The sequence below is a fragment of the Balaenoptera musculus genome, chromosome 1 (genome assembly GCF_009873245.2).
Source record: "Balaenoptera musculus isolate JJ_BM4_2016_0621 chromosome 1, mBalMus1.pri.v3, whole genome shotgun sequence".
NCBI lineage: Eukaryota > Metazoa > Chordata > Mammalia > Artiodactyla > Balaenopteridae > Balaenoptera > Balaenoptera musculus.
This window is the reverse complement of record NC_045785.1, coordinates 169,900,590-169,920,367: the sequence shown is the minus strand read 5'-3', so window position 1 is coordinate 169,920,367 and position 19,778 is coordinate 169,900,590. Positions and strand designations below refer to the sequence as shown.

At 34.9% G+C, this 19,778-nt stretch overlaps 1 protein-coding gene across 2 annotated transcripts in view; it reads right to left on the bottom strand.

Moving 5' to 3' along the window:
* USH2A (usherin) overlaps positions 1-19,778 on the bottom strand; it is an 816,496-nt gene that overhangs the window by 714,143 nt on the left and 82,575 nt on the right. For both annotated transcript variants that reach the window (XM_036853226.1, XM_036853215.1), the window contains exons 4-8: positions 12,933-12,996; positions 9,378-9,672; positions 8,224-8,408; positions 7,533-7,754; positions 6,312-6,405 (exon numbers count right to left, since the gene is read on the bottom strand). In XM_036853226.1, the coding sequence (XP_036709121.1) occupies positions 6,312-6,405; positions 7,533-7,754; positions 8,224-8,408; positions 9,378-9,672; positions 12,933-12,996 (860 nt within the window). The remainder of the gene's footprint in view (positions 1-6,311; positions 6,406-7,532; positions 7,755-8,223; positions 8,409-9,377; positions 9,673-12,932; positions 12,997-19,778) is intronic.

Below are 19,778 nucleotides of genomic sequence, written 5' to 3'. Positions count from 1 at the left end.
TATGTGCTGCTGCAGCTGCTGACTTTCAACACCCCCTGAAAGGAGTTCAGGTGGAGAGCAGCAGTGAGGCCCTCTGTGCTCTGGGAAAAACGGGTAGAACAGGTCTTCAGATAGATATTTTCAGGAGCCAATTTTATGAGCCCAATTCTTGTATCTCCTCATATCTAGAAAAGCACTAAAATCCTTCACGGTGCTGTCTGCTCCCCGTGACTAGCAGAGACCTTCTGTAAAAAAATATGTGCTTGACTGCACGTATTCTCACTTTAGCAAAATCGCATATATACTGACCTTCTCCCCTACCTCTTTGGAGCAGTTTCTCAGAGCTACCTGAAATGCTGTCTCCCAGGCTGCAGTCCTCATTTTGCCCCAAATAAAACTTAACTCACAACTCTCATGTTGTGCATTTTTTAAGTCGACAAAGCCTATGTACCAAAATAACACATACTGAATAACTCCATGATATGACATTTTAGAACAGGCAAAATTAATCTACAGTGACATTGAACAGATTGGTGGTTTCCTGGGATTGAGGTTTGGGGGGAGACATTGACTACGAAGGAGCACAAAAGAGTGGGGAGAGGAAAACATTCTGTATCTTGATCATGGTGGTTATTGCACGAGGGGACACATTTGCCAAAACTCATCAAACTATACATTTTTTAAATGTGTATATTCTATTGTACGCAAATTATACTTCAAGAAAGTTGATTTAAAAAGAAAAAACAGTAGTTCTGCAAGATGTTCCCATGAGTCATATTTGGTAAAGGGGACAAGAAATCTCTTTGTATTATTTCTTACACTAGTATATGAATTTACAATTATCTCAAAAAATTATTTAAGCTAAAAATACATATAAGTGAAAATAATTGTCCAAATAAAATAAAATTACTCATTTTAAAACAGTATCAACAATCATATGATCCATGCAAGTTCAATGCCATGTAATCCTGAAACCTACTTTAAAACATTCAACTCAGCTTAAAAGTTTTTGAATAGTATCCAGTCTGTTGGGATTTGTTTTTCCATAGATTAATCCTAAAATGGACCAGTAAATTAATTACTCACTGCTTCAGTCATTTGGAGGGAAGAAATGTGACAGTATGCAAAAATTATTCTCTATTAATGAAATATGCCATTCTTATTTATTGCATACATAATACATTAAAGTCAAAGCCTTAAGATTGCCAATACCATACCAAAATATGTCAGAGTTCCCAATCCAACAGCACTGAGGAGAGTCAGTAAGCCTCCCGAAGATAAATGCTTTAGGTTTCACAAAAAGTTTAAGAAAAAGTAAGTGTGGCTTTAAGTTCATCTTAGAATCAGTGGTGTTTTTGGTAATAGATTTTCTTGAGTTGTTTTTGGTTATTTGTTAGTTTTATAATTTTATGAATGGACAAAATAAATAGGAGCTATGAAATAGACTGCCAATCCAGCTATACCCAAAATAATTAATCATGTATTCTGGCTACTCATGGAAGTCTCAATATTAGTGCGTTTTTGTACTTTAGGGTTCAGAAGCGTAAAAGTGTCTGAAGACAGGTAGTTAACATGAATGAGGTCACCTAGATATAAAGCTAAGGACAGTAGTAAATTTAGCAGCAACTGAAGAGTGATAATGCTCTGAAGATGGTAATTGCTACCCTGAGTTAGCCAACTGTTGCCATGGGGAACATGGGCATAGTATTGGACTACTTTCTAATTAAGAGAACTCAGAGATGTAACCAAAAAAAAGAAAGAAAGAAAAGTGAAAACTTTTGTTGGAAATTAAAAAAGAAAACTATTTAAACACTGTTCCCACCTGAGGACCACCAGTTCCTAACATCAACTTTATAAACAACTAAAGAATGTTTCATACAGAAAATTCTCTAGAATGGCTACATACATGAACTTGCTTCTGAATTCACCATTCCATTCCTTTCCCCCGACTTCATTCATTTTCACTTCCACTAAAAACACTTTCTCATAGGACTGACAATTGCCCAGAACTGGCATATTCTCAAGTCTTACGTTTTCATCTGTTTACCAAATGGCTGTAATATAATTCACAAAAGCCCTGTTTATTGAGTAATATTATTAATGGCTAGCATAATACTGTGAAATTGAAGACATTCTTTTTGGATTATGTCCAGATCTTTAAAAAGAACACTGGTTCCAATAGGATATGGATGGCTTATACCAAAACTTATTATTTTAAAAAGTGGAACAACGTGAAAAGCATTTGAATAAATATATTTTCAAATTATTTTAAGACAACTTTTTCAGATACCTAAGTCCCACATGTATTAAAATATCTAGAATGATAACAAAAGAGAAGCTCATGCTATGAATGCTTTATAAAATCATTTTTTATTTTCATCACACCGTTGAAAATATCCTAAGACTGAGAAATCATTCAACTTAACAGTCTATTTATTTTTTCCCTTCAGCTGCATTTGCCAAACTTTGGTAAGTGAATGATACTTGTTGCTTTTTTATTTATGGCTACATTCATGAATTATCAAAATATGACAGGAGGAAAATAACAGAAAAGTCAACTTTGAAACTTTTTGTTTTCAAAAGGCACTTAGTGTCGAAACAAGAAGCATTAAAACATATTCTCAACCTAAATTATAGTTAACTATTTCACTAGTTCATAATCCAACAGTCACCACCTGAGACCAAGTCTGAAAATCCCAACTTGACTTCTGAAACCAATCATAAGCCGTGATTCATTTAATGGCTCTATTTTTAAGGGGAAGCATGAAATCACACAAGAATCATAAAATATCAATCACTTAACTGTGAGCGGTTAAAGAGAGAGAAAAGGGAAAAAATGGAATGAGGCATGAAGAGGAAGAGAGATGGGGGTGAGGGCGGAGGAGAGGAACTAACTAGCCAAAATAAAGCAAGAGAAGCTCAGAAAACAACATATCAAATGAATGTGTTAACCAGTCCTCAGTTTGCATTTACTAGACAGATTCAGATCAAAGTGCCCTATTCAATTCATCCCAGAGCATTTTTTAATTAGGTAATTCGTAGGTTTGGAGAGGAAGGGTGAGGTTAATGAAAGAAATCACTGACTGCCAGGAAAGAAGTGTCTATCTTAAAGGATTAAAAGGAGAAGACACTAAGAAAAACTGAATAAATGTCACTTTAAAATCAAGAACAAATCAAAATCCCCAAAATTTAAACACACAATTATGGCTGAATAAAGAGTGAGTCAATCAAGTTAATCCAATTAATTTCCTTTCTGCGACAATATGATAAGCCATACAATGAAACATTAACATCAATGCTTTTTCAAAAGATTTGTTTTCATGATATACTAATCAAATCAAACTCAAAGCCTCCAGTGTTAGATATCCAAAAAATGTAGAAGATTCCTTCTTTCAGAGGGATTATCAACTAATGGAGAAGACTAAATGCATAAATAAAAAGATCAGCAGTATAAAGCAATGATCTGGAGAAAAAGTTCAAAGGGGCCTCTGAATTAGAACATGAAAGTTTTGGTTTGAGCACATAGAAAGGTGGCTGTAACCAAATCAAAGACCATGAGTTGAAACTGAAGATCAGCACTACATCCTAAATGTGCCAGAGGAAGCCTGCATTTTAGATAATATTCTTGCCATTGATCTATATGCACTAATGTTGTAGTCAAAAACAAATTGGATTAGGTTAAGAATCTCAGAAGACAGAAATGGAGTTTGCCAAATCCTTTACAGATGGTTTTTAAAGAACAAGATATTCCATGAAATTCTAAAACAAACTACACAGAGAAGTGAAGTGACTAACTAAACACAAGTCAGGGAAAGATCTAGAAGGCAGGTAAGCTCACAAGTCATACAGGAGTCAAAAGACAGTGCTATTATTTTAAAAGCTAAAATACACTAACATATAATCCCATATTTATGTAACAAAAGATACAGATACAACCATTCCATACTCTTGTCAATGCAGAATTGCTTTTTAGAATGACAACTACATAATGTAACTCATTGTATTTACAACTTTAATTTAATATACATATGGCCAAATTATCCTCCAAAATTTTTGTACCAATTGGTAGTTCTGTCAATGATATATTAAAAGTTCACATTCTCACAAATCTAAATGTTACCAGTTTTGAAACTTTTTGCTAATTTGATAGGTTAAAAACAATATTTTATTATAATTTGCAGTTTTCTAATTAAAACTGAGGTTGGGTAACCTTTCATGTGTTTGTTGAAAATTGTCAGTTCTTCTTTGTAAACTACTTGTTAACATATTTGCTCCTTATTATTATTATTAATTATTTTTCTAATTATTCTTAAAGTGTTCTTTGTATATTAGGGTTTGTGACATAATAAAATATATTATATTTTTGGGATCTGGCACACAGCTCCTAAAACTCTTGTAATTTCCTAACTGATAAGAATGATAGGGACATATTTTGTTATAATATCTGGTTTCTGTCCCCAGTTCCTAAAATAGCTCCAGAACAAAAAGGTAAAATAGCATCTTTTTTTATTCGTAACAAGTCCCTTTCAACCCCACCTGAGTTTATTTTAATGAGGTGATTCTTGGAAACACCCTAAGGACAGGGGCTGGTTGCCAGGGTTAGAGGGTTGGAACTTTCAGCCCCATATCTGGATCTCCAGGGAGGGAGAGGGGCTAGAGGTCAAGTTCAATCACCAATGGCCAATGATTTAATCAATCATGCATAATGAAGCTTCCATAAGAACTCTGGCTGAAGAGGTTCAGAGAGTCCACAGATTGATAAATACATTGAGGTGCTGGGAGGGCGGCATGGTCAGAGAGGACAGGGAAGCTCTGTGCCCCTTCCTCCTTACCTTCCCTATGCATCCCTTCCATCTGGGCTGTTCTTGCATTGCATCCTTTTATAATAAATGGTCATCTAATAAGTAAAGTATTTACTTGAGTTTTGTGAGCCATTCTAGTAAATTATCAAACCAAAAAGCGGGTGGGGGAACTCCCAATTTGCAGCTAAGTCAGACCGAAGTCGTAGTTAACCTGGGGACCCACTACTTGCAGCTGGCATCTAAAGTGAGAGCTCTCTTGTGGGACTGACCTCTAAACCCATGGGGTCTGTGATAATTCCAGTTAGTGTCAGAATTGAATTAAATTGTAGGACACCCAGTTGGTGTCCACAGAGAAGTGGATTGCTTTGTGTAGAAAAACCCCATGCATCTGGTGTCAGAAGTGTAAGCAGTAGTTGTAGAAGAACAGTGTGTTTTGCCTTTTTAGAGGGCTCTCAAATCTTTATCTGTTAATATGATGTAAGTATTTTCTATCAGCCCCATCACTTATCATTACACTATAGTTATTTTAGTCCTTACACTATCAAGAATTTTAAATATTTATATGACAAAATATATCACTATTTTTTCATGACTCCTGATAGGCTTCTTTGTTTTTTGTGTATTTCATATGCTACACTTATCTAGACCCCCCACCTGAGATTTATAAATACCGTTCTAATCGTTATTTTAATAAATTTACAGTTATTTTTACACTTAATTCTTTAAGCGCCTAGATTTTTGTACATGCCATGAGGTAGGCCTCGAACTTTATTTTCTTACAAGTTGGCAGCCAATTGCTTCAAACACCATTTACTGAAGACTCCATACTCTTAACTTTTATTTTTGGTATGATTGTTACTGCTGCTGCAACCCTCTTTCATATGAGCTATTACTGATGTTTATGCTGAATATTTCTAACAAATCTCTCTCAAATTTTTTTCATTTACCTCTTATTCCTAAAGATGTAGCTAAATTTCCACTTCAACTATGAAACTTACCCTGCTGATCATAGACAAGCTAAAATAATGTAATTTCTAAGTAATTTTACTGTAGATTTTCAAATTAACTACTTAAAATTCCTGATATCAGTAATGAATTAAACTTGATTGATGCAAGTACATAAAGATCTCTCTATATACCTTTGCACAAATTTACCCTTTAGGTGTTGTAATGTGACCCTTTTTTTTTTAGTGCCATCTATTCAGATACCTTAAAAATTGTTTCATAAAATATGATAAACATGATAATGCTGATGAAACAAAGATGAAAAAAGAAAGGAAAAAGAAAGTCTCTGGGTTTAGTATTGGTTGTTATTTCTCCCTTAGAGTATTTTTAAATGAAATTTTCAAATTTATTGATGGCTTTAATTTTTCTCTATGAAAAAGTTTTCTGAAATAATTAACATTTTAAGTTCATATCAATTTACTTTTATTCATACCCAGAAATTAGACCAAATCAAGTTTAAGAAATTTATATTCAACATCCCACCCCCTCTTTTTTGAGATTTCCATGCATAAACAGAGAACTCACATGAAGTCCTTCAGTGAAACTTTCCCGAGAGCAGAGGCATCTATAGGGCTGGCTTCTCGTGTCACAGTTATCAGCATGACCACAGCACTGACATCTGTGAACATGAGCGTCAGACAACTCCTTAGAAACACCAGTTCAATCATGAATATATTTAAAGACCTACATATATATATATATCCACTATGTGAATTCAACAAGGGAGACAAATGTGTTAATCAACACAAAAATTAGTTTCTCTTTAATCATGTGTATATTCATAACAGTTTTAAATTAACTTAAGTACGGGAAGGATCGTCATTAATATCCAAACCACATTGACCGTGAAGGTAATTTTCAAGCCCATCTTGGGTTGTTTACACCTATATTAACCATGTGACAAACCTGCCAAGAAAAGGCATTTACTGAAACTATTGAAAACATAGTTAAGACTAGACAGTTCAGAATAAACTGGAAAATAAAGTTAACAAATTTCAATTTTTTCCCCAAAATTAGATGGTGAAAATTTAATAGTATTATTTTTTCACTGTGCTATGACTTAACAAATAACACTTACATGTTGATATTCTGATCTGTTTTGAAAGATGTTCTTTATTCACAAGATATATCATTCTTCTAGCACAAACCAATTTTAAATATTGTCTATATATGCACAATTTCCATACTAGGGAGTATGCTGCCTCCTAGTTCTCCAGCTATTCGTTTGTTTAAATTTGTTCTCAATTAGATCAGATATCTATAAATTACTTAGAGTATATGAGATTTTTCCTTTAAAGGAAAACAGATATTCCTCATAAAACTTTGAATTGTGGACTCAGGGAGACCAAGCCCAGCACTTATAAACTAGCTGGTACTATAGTTGTAACTCTAAATCTAGCTCCTGCTCGTTGATTTCAAGAATACTTGAAAATTATATTCCAGAACAAACTAAGCAAAATATTTGGTAAATATTTTCTAAATTGGATTCATAGTATCATAACTTCTAAACCAAACAGCTTTTGAAAATTGATTTTATAACAATGTGATATTATGTACAGCAAAGACTCGCATACAAATCTCCCCACAAAATCTTAAGAGTAGGAAACCAATTCAATACATGAAGATTAGAATCTGGCTTGCTCTAAAATGTTAGTTAATGTATTTTAAAATAAGTATGACAAAAGTCTAATTAGAAACAATATTCATAATGAAAAGCACACTCGAAACCTTGGTCATGAACACTACCTTCCAGTGATGGTGATTTCATTGACCCCGTAGTATCTGTGTCTGGGGCTGACAGAAGTCTCAGTGGTATGATACTGTCCATGGAAATGAAGTCGTACTTGTGTGGCCTTTACAAACTCTTGAAGAGATGGGGTATTATAGAAATTATTGTATCCAGGACGATGATTTGGTCCAGGTGTTACGATGCTAAAGGTGACATTACCACGGGAATATGGAGTAAAACTGTTGATGAAATTTGAAATCATAAGATATTCATATTTTTGACAAAACAAAAATCACAACACAATATTAATAATAGCTTAAATTCTTCATGCTGGGAGAACAAACATATTCCATATATTTCATATACAAACAATATAAGAGCATTACAGAAAAATATAGTAAAACATTTCCTTGAGGACATAATAAAAATTCTATTAATATAGATAACTTGGTAGACAATCTGGAAATCAATTTTAAAGCACAAGTGAGACTGTAAGCAAGAGATACTCTAAAGTTTTACAAGAATTTTAAACATTGTTTAAAACTCAATTTAGTGAGGAGTCCTAGAAAAATCTGCCCTAAGAAAGTTGGTGGTAGAAGGAAGTCTCTACCAACCTGGTTAGCTTACATGTAGGTTACTACTGCTCATTAGTCTCTTAAAATTAACTCCTAAATACATTCAAAGACAATCATTTAAAAATATTCATACTTGGGAAGTTGAAGACAGTTGACAGAATCAGAATTTTGTAATTCTCCATTGTTTTTCATTCCGAAAGTGCTGCAATTTCTAGCAAAATACTGCCAATCTTCCCAGTCTAGGCTGTTGTCTTTCTTCCTTTGAATCCTTATTGCTGTTGGTTGTGGACTAGAGAACTGAATGATGATGTAAAACACCTGAAAATGGATGTTAATTATTGTCACTGAAGTTTTAAGTTTGACGCATCAGTATAAATCATGGAATTGTTAGATTCAAATATAATAGCTTACTTCTTTATGATGATAATTACCAAATATTTATTAGATATCCAGAAATTTCATAGCCATATAGTAAAGGCCACACATTCTATAATTGCATATATGTCCCTCTTCTCAAGAATTTTATAAATTAAGGTGGAAATTAATATTAAGTTTGTTATAAAGATGAAAAAAGAACATTACTTATATGAAATAATTGTTATATATTTCTTCTTAAGTAGTAATTTAAAATAAGGACCTCAGTTTTTATTAATATGTGCTACTTAATATTGAAAAGATGTTTCAATATTTCATATAGTTTTGACACAAACCTCTAATTTTTCTCTAAAAAATTAGGTCCTACATACCTTCTTTGAAATATTTTTATTTCATACATTATAATAAACTACTTTAGTAAGGTAATGGTCAATTGCCTAACTCAGTTTTCACTTTATAGTTGAATTGTGTCCCCAAATAGATGTGTTCAAGTACTAACTCTTGGTACTTGTGAATGTGACCTTATTTGAAAATGGGGTCTTTGCAGATGTAATTAAGTTAAGGGTCTCAAGGGGAGATAATACTGGATGTAGGATGGTGTTCATGAGAGAAGAAAGAGAAAGAATTGACATACACCCAGAAACAAGGAAGAAGGCCATGAAAAAAGAAAGTAGAGATTGGAGTTACACTGCCATGAACCAAGTAATGCCAGGAGCCACCAGAACCTGGAAAAGGCAAAGAAGGATTCTTCCCTAGGGTCTTTAGAGGGAGCATGGCCCTGTCAACACCTTGATTTCATACTACTGATATTCAGAACTATAAGAAATTTCTGTTGTGTCAAGCCATTCACTCTATGGTCATCTGTTGAAGCCACCGCAGGAAACTAACACACATCCCACTGTTTCAAATTACCTGATACTGCCCATTTTCCAAATCTATTGAAATAGTCACTCCTTGATTAAGCTGGGTCATGCTTGTAAACACATGGGAAAGCCACGAAGTACCAATATTGTTATCATTGACAAAAGAAAGAGGATGGGCTTCAGGATTCAGCCGTAACACCCTATTATTGCTTGTGTCTTCTGCATCATTAGGAACACAGTACCGCTGTTCCAAACGAGGAACCCGAGGGTGGCTGCCAGGGCAACGGCAATGTGACTGGGTATGCAATCTGGGCAGATCTCCAGAGAAAACTTCCTGAATCTCTCTGTGGGAGTCAAGAAGCAGACGGTAAGGACCAATAGCTCAACAGTGACAGATCTTCTAAGAGGTGTTACCAATGACTATCACTATTTTGTTTTGATTTGCAGCCATTTAGCTTTAATAATTTTCTAAACAGAAGATAAAATCAAAGTCATTCCTGACCAAATAAACATACTCATTCTCAGAAAATGGATGTCAAAAACATCGGTACATTTTTTTAAATGAGGCATAGGTGATTTACAATGTTGTGTTAATTTCTGCTGTACAGCAAAGTGATTCAGCTATACATACATTCTTTTTTATATTCTTTTCCATTATGGTTTATCACAGGATATTGAATATAGTTCCCTGTGCTATATAGCAGGACCTTGTTGTTTATACATTCTAAATATACTAGTTTTCATCTGCTAATCCAAAACTCCCACTCCATCCCTCCCCCACCCCGCTTGGCAACCACAAGTCTATTCTTTGTGTAAAAACAGTACTTTCTTAAGTGTTAACGTTGTACATCAAGAAGCATGAACAAGTTCTTGACTGCTTATCAAGATATTTATTAAGATATAGTATTTTACTGGGCCTATTTGTAATAAAAAGAAAGGCAACATTAACTTAGGTTGTTAAGCTGACTTACCACTGAGAGTGAACAATAACGTATTGAAAATAATGAGAGTTATAGATAGGGTCTCTCATTTATCCATGGGAAAGAAGTAAGAAAATAAGTATCATTTTATCTGCTGCTGTTTTAGGCAAAAGGACTGAGGCCAAGACCATTTGTCAATGGTTTCCTGTGACTCATCAGTACAGATTCTGGCACCCTAAGATGCTTCAATGGCTTCAGATCATATGGTCGCTGCCAACAGTCAAAGAAGAACGCCAGTTTCAGGCAGATATATTTAATTTTTCCATTAAGGGCAATATACTGATCTAGAGCAGAATCAGTCATTCTATTTATAGGCATTCTTCCACATAGCACCTTTCCAGACATTTCAGGTAGGCCAACACCAGTAACCCAGGTCTAAGTAAAGAGACTAGACTTCTCTCCAACCCCACTGAAGGCAATGGAGGAGGTAAGAAGATTTTTCATTCACTAAATCGCATAAAGGCACACCTTCTTCTTTAAATCTCATTCATAGTTTTCAATTGATATCACATGTTGCATGGGGCCAAAAGTGACCATCCAGTGAGACCTTTATCTCAGGGAAATCTTTATTTGCAATGCTGCTCATCAGAACTTTAGACAAAGGTGATTTAAAACATGGTGAGGCTAGTGGCAGTAAATCTCCCCAAGACTGTGTTTCAGTGGTATAGCATCCTATATTTAGGCATCTCTGGATTATATAGACTAATAAAAAAATGTGTATATTGCTAATGGACATACCACTGACCACTGCAGCACCACAAGAGCAATGCTTTTCAACTTTACAAGAGCTAGTCCTGTCATTTGGAAATTCACCATACTAATCTACATTTCCCTTAAAGAAATAGGAATAAACATTCTTCTTTTTGAATTGAATAAGAGCAACTCCTCCATACAACAATTTACTATTATATCATCAAATCATAACTTGGGAAACAAACTTCAGAGGATGTCTCAGGCAGAATTTCACTTGAACTTTCTGAACAGAATGGATGCCTACATGTCTTGAAAAATGCCTAAGAAAGATTTCCCACCTATTCTCAAGATGAGGAAATACTTCATTAAATATAGTCCAAGTCTACATAATTATTTGTTCACTGGAAATAGAAATATATAATAATACTTCAAATTACTCACTCTTCTTGTCTCCAAGTCAAATAGCCCAGTCTCTTGAGATTTTTCCATATATCAAAATAATTAATCATTTCCATTGTGCTACATTCTCTAGCATTTACAAATTCAGCAAAGCAATTTTAAAAGGCAGATATAGAAGTTTCTTCTTTTAATTTGAATTTTATTTTATTTATTTATTTATTTATTTTTATACAGCAGGTTCTTATTAATTATCTATTTTATACATATTAGTGTATATATGTCAATCTCAATATCCCAGTTCATCCCACCACCACCCTTCCACCCCGCTTTCCCCCCTTGGTGTCCATATGTTTGTTCTCTACATCTGTGTCTCTATTTCTGCCTTGCAAACTGGTTCATCTGTACCATTTTTCTAGATTCCACATATATGCGTTAATATATGATATTTGTTTTTCTCTTTCTGACATACTTCACTCTGTATGAAACTTAAAAGCTTTTGCACAGCAAAGGAAACTATAAACAAGATGAAAAGACAACCTGCAGAATGGAAGAAAATATTTGCAAATGAATCAATGGACAAAGGATTGATCTCCAAAATATATAAACAGCCCATGCAGCTCAATATTAAAAGAAACAAACAACCCAATCAAAAAATGGGCAGAAGACCTAAATAGACATTTCTCCAAAGAACACATACAGATGGCCAAGAGGCACATGAAAAGCTGCTCAACATCACTAATTAATAGAGAAATGCAAATCAAAACTACAATGAGGTATCACCTCACACCAGTTAGAAAGGGCCTCATCAGAAAATCTACAAACAACAAATGCTGGAGAGGGAGTGGAGAAAAGGGAATACTCTTGCACTGCTGGTAGGAATGTAAATTGATACAGCCACTATGGAGAACAGTATGGAGGTTACCTAAAAAACTAAAAATAGAATTACCATATGACCCAGCCATCCCACTACTGGGCATATACCCAGAGAAAACCATAATTCAAAAAGACACATGCACCCCAATGTTCACTGCAGCACTATTTACAATAGCCAGGTCATGGAAGAAACCTAAATGCCCATCAGCAGACGAATGGATAAAGATGTGGTATATATATACAATGGAATATTACTCAGCCATAAAAAGGTCATTTGTAGAGATGTGGATGGACCTAGAGATTATCATACAGAGTGAAGTATAGCAGTTTCTTAAGTATCAGAAACAACTTCATACAGAACATTTAAACAAATGTATCCAAAATTCTATAATACAACTTGTTCAAAAGTCTAGTTTTCTTAGAAGAAATCCTTTGTACAGAATTTGATCAATTTTATATTATGAGGAGTTACCCAATAGAGTAGCACTAGTGAATAACAACCATAGACTAAGCCACGACAAACACTGTAAACATTAATTAGATGATGTTTCCCAAATACTGTAAAGATGGAAAATGCTGTAATCTTCATGACACACTTACTTAAATGAATTCATCATTTATCCTTACACTTCAGGTATAAAGTTTTACGATCTGCTTACCTGTTTGTAAGCGCCACCTGGTATAATCGAAAATCTTGCATTCTTCCAACAAATTGCTCTAAACCTGCAAAATACATATATGTATATAATATGAGAAGTCTCAGTTTACCAAGCAATGGCTGACAAATGTTCAAGTGAAATTCTTTTAAAGCTATGAAACTTTTTTATTATATTAGTTTCAGGTATACAGCATTATAATTCACCATCTGTATATATATATCATTATAATTCACCATCTGTCTCAGTTTACCAAGCAATGGCTGACAAATGTTCAAGTGAAATTCTTTTAAAGCTATGAAACTTTTTTATTATATTAGTTTCAGGTATACAGCATTATAATTCACCATCTGTATACAGTACAAAGTGGTCACAACCACAAGTCTAGTTACCATCCATCACCATATGAGTTGACACACTTCATCAGTTTCACCCACTCCTAACCACCTTCCCCTCTGGTAACCACTAAACTGTTCTCTGTATTGATGGGTTTGTTTGTTTTTATTTGTGCATTTGTTTTGGTTTTTTTAGATTCCACATATGAGTGAAATTATACAGCATTTGTCTTTCTCCTTCTGACTTATTTCACTTAGCATAATACCATCAAGGCTCATCCTTGTTGCCACAAGGATGGATTTCATTCTTTTTTATGGCTGAGTAGTATTCCATTTTATATATATATGTATGTATATGTGTGTGTGTGTGTATATATATATATATATATATATATATATATATAGACATCTCTTGAATATATAGACTAATAAAAAGAATGTCACACACACACCCCACATCTTCTTTATCCATTCATCAATTGATGGAATCAGGTACATAGGTCGTTTCCATATCTTGGTTATTGTAAATAATGTTACAGAGAACATAGGGGCACACACATCTTTTCAAATTAGTGTTTTCATTATCTTCAAATAATACTTAGAAGTGGAATAGCTGGGTCATATGGTAATTCTAGTCTTAATTTTTTGAGGAATCTCCATACTGATTTCCATAGTGGTTGAACCAAGTTACAATCTCACCAACCCAGAAAAAGGTTCCCTTTTCTCCTCCTCCTCTCCACAGTGTTTATTTCCTATCCTTTTGATAATAGCCATTCTAACATGTATGAGGTGATATCTCATTACGGTTTTGTTTTGCATTTCCCTAATAATTAGTGATGTTGAACATCATTTCATGTGCCTGTTGGCCATCTGTATGTCTTTGGGAAAATGTCTATTCATATCCACTACCTACTTTTTAATTGGGTTGTTCATTCTTTTGTTGTTGTATGAGTTCTTTATATATTTTGGATATTAACCCCTTATCAGATATATCATTTGCAAATATCTCCTCCCATTCAGTAGGCTGCATTTTCGTTTTGATGATGGTTTCCTTCACTGTGCATAAGCTTTTTAATTTGATGTAGCCCCATTTGCTTATTTTTGCTTTTGTTTCCCTTGACTTTGGAGTCAGATCCACAAAAACATTGCTAAATCGGATGTCAGCGAGGTTACTGCCTATGTTTTTTCTAGGAATATTATGGTGTCTTTAATCCATTTTGAGTTAATTTTGTGTATGGCATAAGATAGTCATCTAGTTTCATCATTTTACATGTTCAATTCTCCCAACTGGAAAGAGACTATCCTTTCTCTTGTATGTTCTTTCTCCTTTGTTGGAGATTAATTGTCCACATACATGTGGGTTTATTCTTGTGCTCTCAGTTCTGTCCCATTGATCTGTGTATTTGTTTTTGTGCCAACACCATACAGTTTTGATTAATATAGCTTTGTAGTAGAGTTTGAAATCAGGGAGAATGGTACTTCCAGCTTTGTTCTTCTTTCTCAAGATTATTTTGGCAATTCAGGATCTCTGTGGTTTCCTACAACTTTTAGAATTATTTGGCCTAGTTCTGTGAAATATGCCCTTGGAGTTTTGAAAGGAATTGCATTGAACTTATAGATTGTTTTGGATAATATGGACATTTTAGGATTATCAGTTCTTCCAATCTATGAATAAGAAATATCTTTCCATTTATTTGTGTCTTCAATTTCATTCATCAGTGTCCTATGTACAGTTTTCAGTGTACAGGTCTTTCACCTCCTTGGTTAAATTTATTCCTTTTTTAAAAAAATATTTATTTATTTATGGCTGCACTGGGTCTTCATTGCTGTGCACAGGCTTTCTCTAATTGTGGTGAGTGGGGGCTACTCTTCATTGTGGTGCATAGGCTTTTCATTGCAGTGGCTTCTCTTATTGCAGAGCACGGGCTCCAGGTGTGTGGGCTTCAGTAGTTGTGGTACACGGGCTCAGTAGTTGTGGCGCACGGGCCCAGTTGCTCCGCACCATGTGGGATCTTCCTGGACCAGGGATCGAACCCATGTCCCCTGCATTGGCAGGTGGATTCTTATCCACTGCACCACCAAGGAAGTCCCTATTCCTTTTTTCAATGCAACTGTAAATCTGATTGTTTTCTTAATTTCTCTTTCTCATGGTTCATTATTTGTGCATAGAAATGCAACAGATTTTTGTATATTGATTTTATATCTTGCAACTTACCTTACTTATTAGTTCTAACAGGTTTTGGGGGGAGTCTTTAGGGTTTTCTATATCATGTCATTTGCAAATAGGAACAGTTTTCCTTCTTTCTTTCTGATTTGGATTCCTTTTGTTTCTTATTTCTTGCTAATTGCTGTGGATAGGAATTCCAATACAATGTTGAATAGAAGTGGTGAGAGGGCATCCTTGTCTTATTCCTGATCTTACAGGAAAAGCCTTCATATTTTTCACCATTGTTAGCTGTGGGTTTGTCATACATGGCCTTTATTATGCTGAGATATACTCCCTGTATACCCACTTTGCTGAGAGTTTTTGTCATAAATTAATGTTGAATTTTGTCAAATGCTTTTTCTATATCTATTGAGATGATCATATGACTTTTATCCTTCATTTTGCTGATGTGATTTATCACCTCAATTGATTTGTGCATATTGAACCATCCTTACATCCTTAGAATAAATCCCACTTGATCATGGTGTATGATCCTTTTAATGTCTTGTTGGATTCAGTTTGCTAATATTTTGTTCAGGATTTTTGCCTCCATGTTCATCAAAGAAGAGTTTGAGAAGACTAGGTATTAAATCTTCTTTGAATGCTTTGTAGAATTCACCAGTGAAGTCATCTGGTCCTGGGCTTATTTGTTGACCTTTTTTTTTTTTACTGTTTCAATCTCCTTACTAGTAATTGGTCTATAGGTTAGAAAACTTTTATGTTTGTATCACAATCCTTTCAAATTCTTACAGACCCTTATATATTTTTCTAATTACAAGTGAATAACAATAATAATCATAGTTATCTCTATATACATTATAGGACTTAAGTCAGAGTTAATATTTTGGCCAGCCTATTTACTGACCCAACTTATGATCTCTATCCAGAATACCTTCCCCAAATCAAATTTCTCTGTAGTTTATAAACCTATAAATCTATCATCTCATCAGCCCTAAATGTGATTGTCATCTGTTTCGCATCCTGATTTTCAGAGCATTCACATTACCAAGAACAAGACTCCCCACTTTTCCATCCCACCTGTTCTATCCCCAAGCTCCAGGGCATCAGCTTGGGTCTTCTCCAAACTAAGATGAATGCCTCATCTAGAAAATCTCCAGTAAGTGAGGATAAATTGAAAACCTCCTATTCATGAGTTCTGAGTTATTCACATGTATCAGTGGCATCCTAGCTCAGTCTCCAAATTCCATCACCTCATGAGAATTTTTCTAAGACAAGTCATGTTCAGAGCCCAATCTGCTTTGAATTAGGTGACTTTTCAAGATGTGGGTATATATCAACTTTAAACCACATATTATTTTATTAATTCACCAAATATTTATTTAGGATGTACTAACAGATAAGCCCAGGGAGAGTAGGAACAGAAAAATGTAAGAAAGCTAAGGTATTTTTGTTTTTAATAATGAGAAAAACAATGAAAATGGTAAAATTCTACCTAGAGTTTAAATCATGGGGACACAAAAACGATATGATCTAAAGTATAATGCTAGTTCAGTAACTGTGTTTTTTAAATTAAACTCGGAGCAATGGCCAATCACCAAATGACTATTTCCTTAAATGTGTTTTTTTTAACAATTCTATTTTTTAATTTTATCTTAATAATAGAGTTTTAAGGAATGTTTGATCTATCTTTGCTGCAGTTTTTTGGTGGTGCTTCGGAGGAACCTGGGGCAGAGTGAGGTCATGGCAGATGAATAAAAGATGTAGAGTAGAATTAGCACACCAAATAGTCTGAGATGCTGATCTCAGAAGCAGCAGGAGATGAATGAGCAAAGAAAGATGGGACTCAGCGGCATAAAAAGAGTAAGTGTCTATGTGTGAGTTTGTGTGAGTGTGTATTTTATCTTCCTTCTTATAATTATATTAAAGGCTGTAGTTAAGAAACTAACAATATTTCATATATGAATATTTCTTCATGAATCTAAAGTTTTCCAATTGATACATTCTAAGAAAAAGTATATCTGTAGGGCCCCTCTCCACTTCTCTGCCTCAGTTTTCCACACACCCCACAACCCAAAGCCCAAAGAAAACAATGCTCGATGCAGCCTTATGCTCTGACTTTCCTGTTAGGAAAGTTCCTCTACCTTTTGTCTAGAAATAGGCAATTGAGGCAAGTGCAAACTAATTATTACTTAAAGCAGTGTTATGAAGAAATAACAACAATAAACAAACAAAAACCCCACTCTATTAAAATGTCATAGAAATCTTTAGATTTCCAACACAAATTGCTTTAAAATTTATAATTAGTGAAAAGAATAAAGAAAACATTATGCACAGTTCATTTGACAAATTGGCCATCCAGGAAATTTGGTAAATTGCCCTGGATCAAAGAGCTGAAGCTAAGCAAGGTAGGAAATGATATAATGAAGGATACACCTTTCTTTGACATAGAGGTAAGACAGGAAGAACAGGTGTGAATACATTTAAGTCATTGTGGTTTTGTTTGAAGAGTAGGGAAGACAAACAGGAAAATCACTCCTTATGGTATGAATTTTCTTTCTGAGGAAGAGGTAATGTCTGCCTGGAATGAAGGAAGTTGGATCTGTCCCCTATTTATTTCTTCACCTTCACCTACCCCACTCACACCCAGCCCTTCTCCCCCAGAATCCTTCATACGCCATATGGTGCAGGTCTACAGACTACCTGTAGTACTCCACAAGGACCAAGGTCTCTCAGCCCTAAGGTTTTGCACATGATTTTGCCTCTACTTCCAATGTTCGCACTCTATCCCAGCCCTTAATTTCTCAGCTTTGAAATATTTCCCGTGGGAAACTTTCTGTGGCCCAGCAGGATCCTATATGTTCCTGTAGCACTCTGCACTTCTGATTCTGTTCTACAAATGCCTATTTACTTCTCTACCATGCTTATGAAATGTAAAAGTCTTCCTTAGAAAGACACACAAGGTAATAACTGGTCTTATCTGCTGTTCTATCCCTAGCTCATAGCCAAGTTTCCTGGCAAAGGGTAAACTGTTCAAAAATTATTTACTAATGAAGGGAAAATGAAGGAGGGAAGCGAGGAGGAATAGCGGTATTTATACCTGTAATAAAAATGTATAATGAACGCTATAAAAAATGAGTGAGAAGGTTGACCAGGGAAAAATACATGGATCCTCAAGAAGTATTTTGAGGGCCATCTGAAATCAGAGACTGTAACTTTGCAATGGCACGAAAGCTAAGTGATTTCCCCAAACATGCTGACAACTCAAGAGAAATATCAAATGATTAGAGGTAGCCAGCGTTGAGGGTTTTCAGGTACAGTATATCAAACAAGGAGAACAGGAAGGTAAGATTCCAGTAATACAGAAGAAATAATGCACCAAAGTACTTAAGAGAACAGGAAAGTGAAACAGGGTGAGAGGTAATAGACCAGAGAAAAGAGAGGAGTCAAGGTAGTGGGCCTCGGATTAAGTAAAAGAAGAGTGCAGTAGAAGTGAGGAAGCAGGCTATTTGAAACAATCATAGTATTCACTATAGTGCTGCCTGGGGACACAATAAACACTGGTGCTGCTTTTGGCAGCATTGACGAATGAAGCAACAGGAAGTTTCCCATCATACTCGAAGCATGCTATGCCATCAAGAAACACTCCCCAAATAAAAAAATATGGTTATAGGTTGAATGGTGCCCTTCCCAAATTACATGCTGAAGTCTTATCCCCCAGTACCTAGGAACATGACCTTCTTTGGAAACAGGGTCTTTGCAGATATCATCAAGGTGATGTCATTAGGGTGGGCCCTAATCTGACTAATGTCCTTACAAGAAGAGGAAAATACTATGTAAAAACACATTCACACAGGGAGAAGGCCATGTGACAACAAAGGCAGGGATTAGAGTGACACAGCTAAAGAACGTGGAATACCAAGGACTGGCAGCCACCACCAGAAGTTAATTAAAGACACAGAAGGATTCGTCCCTCGAGGTTTCAGAGAGAACATGGCCCTGTTAACACCTTGATTTTGGACTTACAGCCTCTAGAACTGTGAGACAATAAATTTCTATTGTTATAAACCACCCAATTTGTGGTATTTTGTTATGGAGGCCCAGGAAACCAATTTAATCATCATTTCCTATGGCTGTTAACATAATGAGTTACCAAAGAGAAAAAAATAGTGGCAACATGTATTCCACGTTATCTAATTTGTCTTCGCAGTATAAAAAAAAGTCTGAAACGTTATATATACAACCTCTAGGGAATATTTTAATTCAAAGTACCCAGAAAATACAGATCACAACGAATAAGGGATAATGACTTCTGGTTTTGAAAGCCCTAATATAACTGAAGGCAAAATT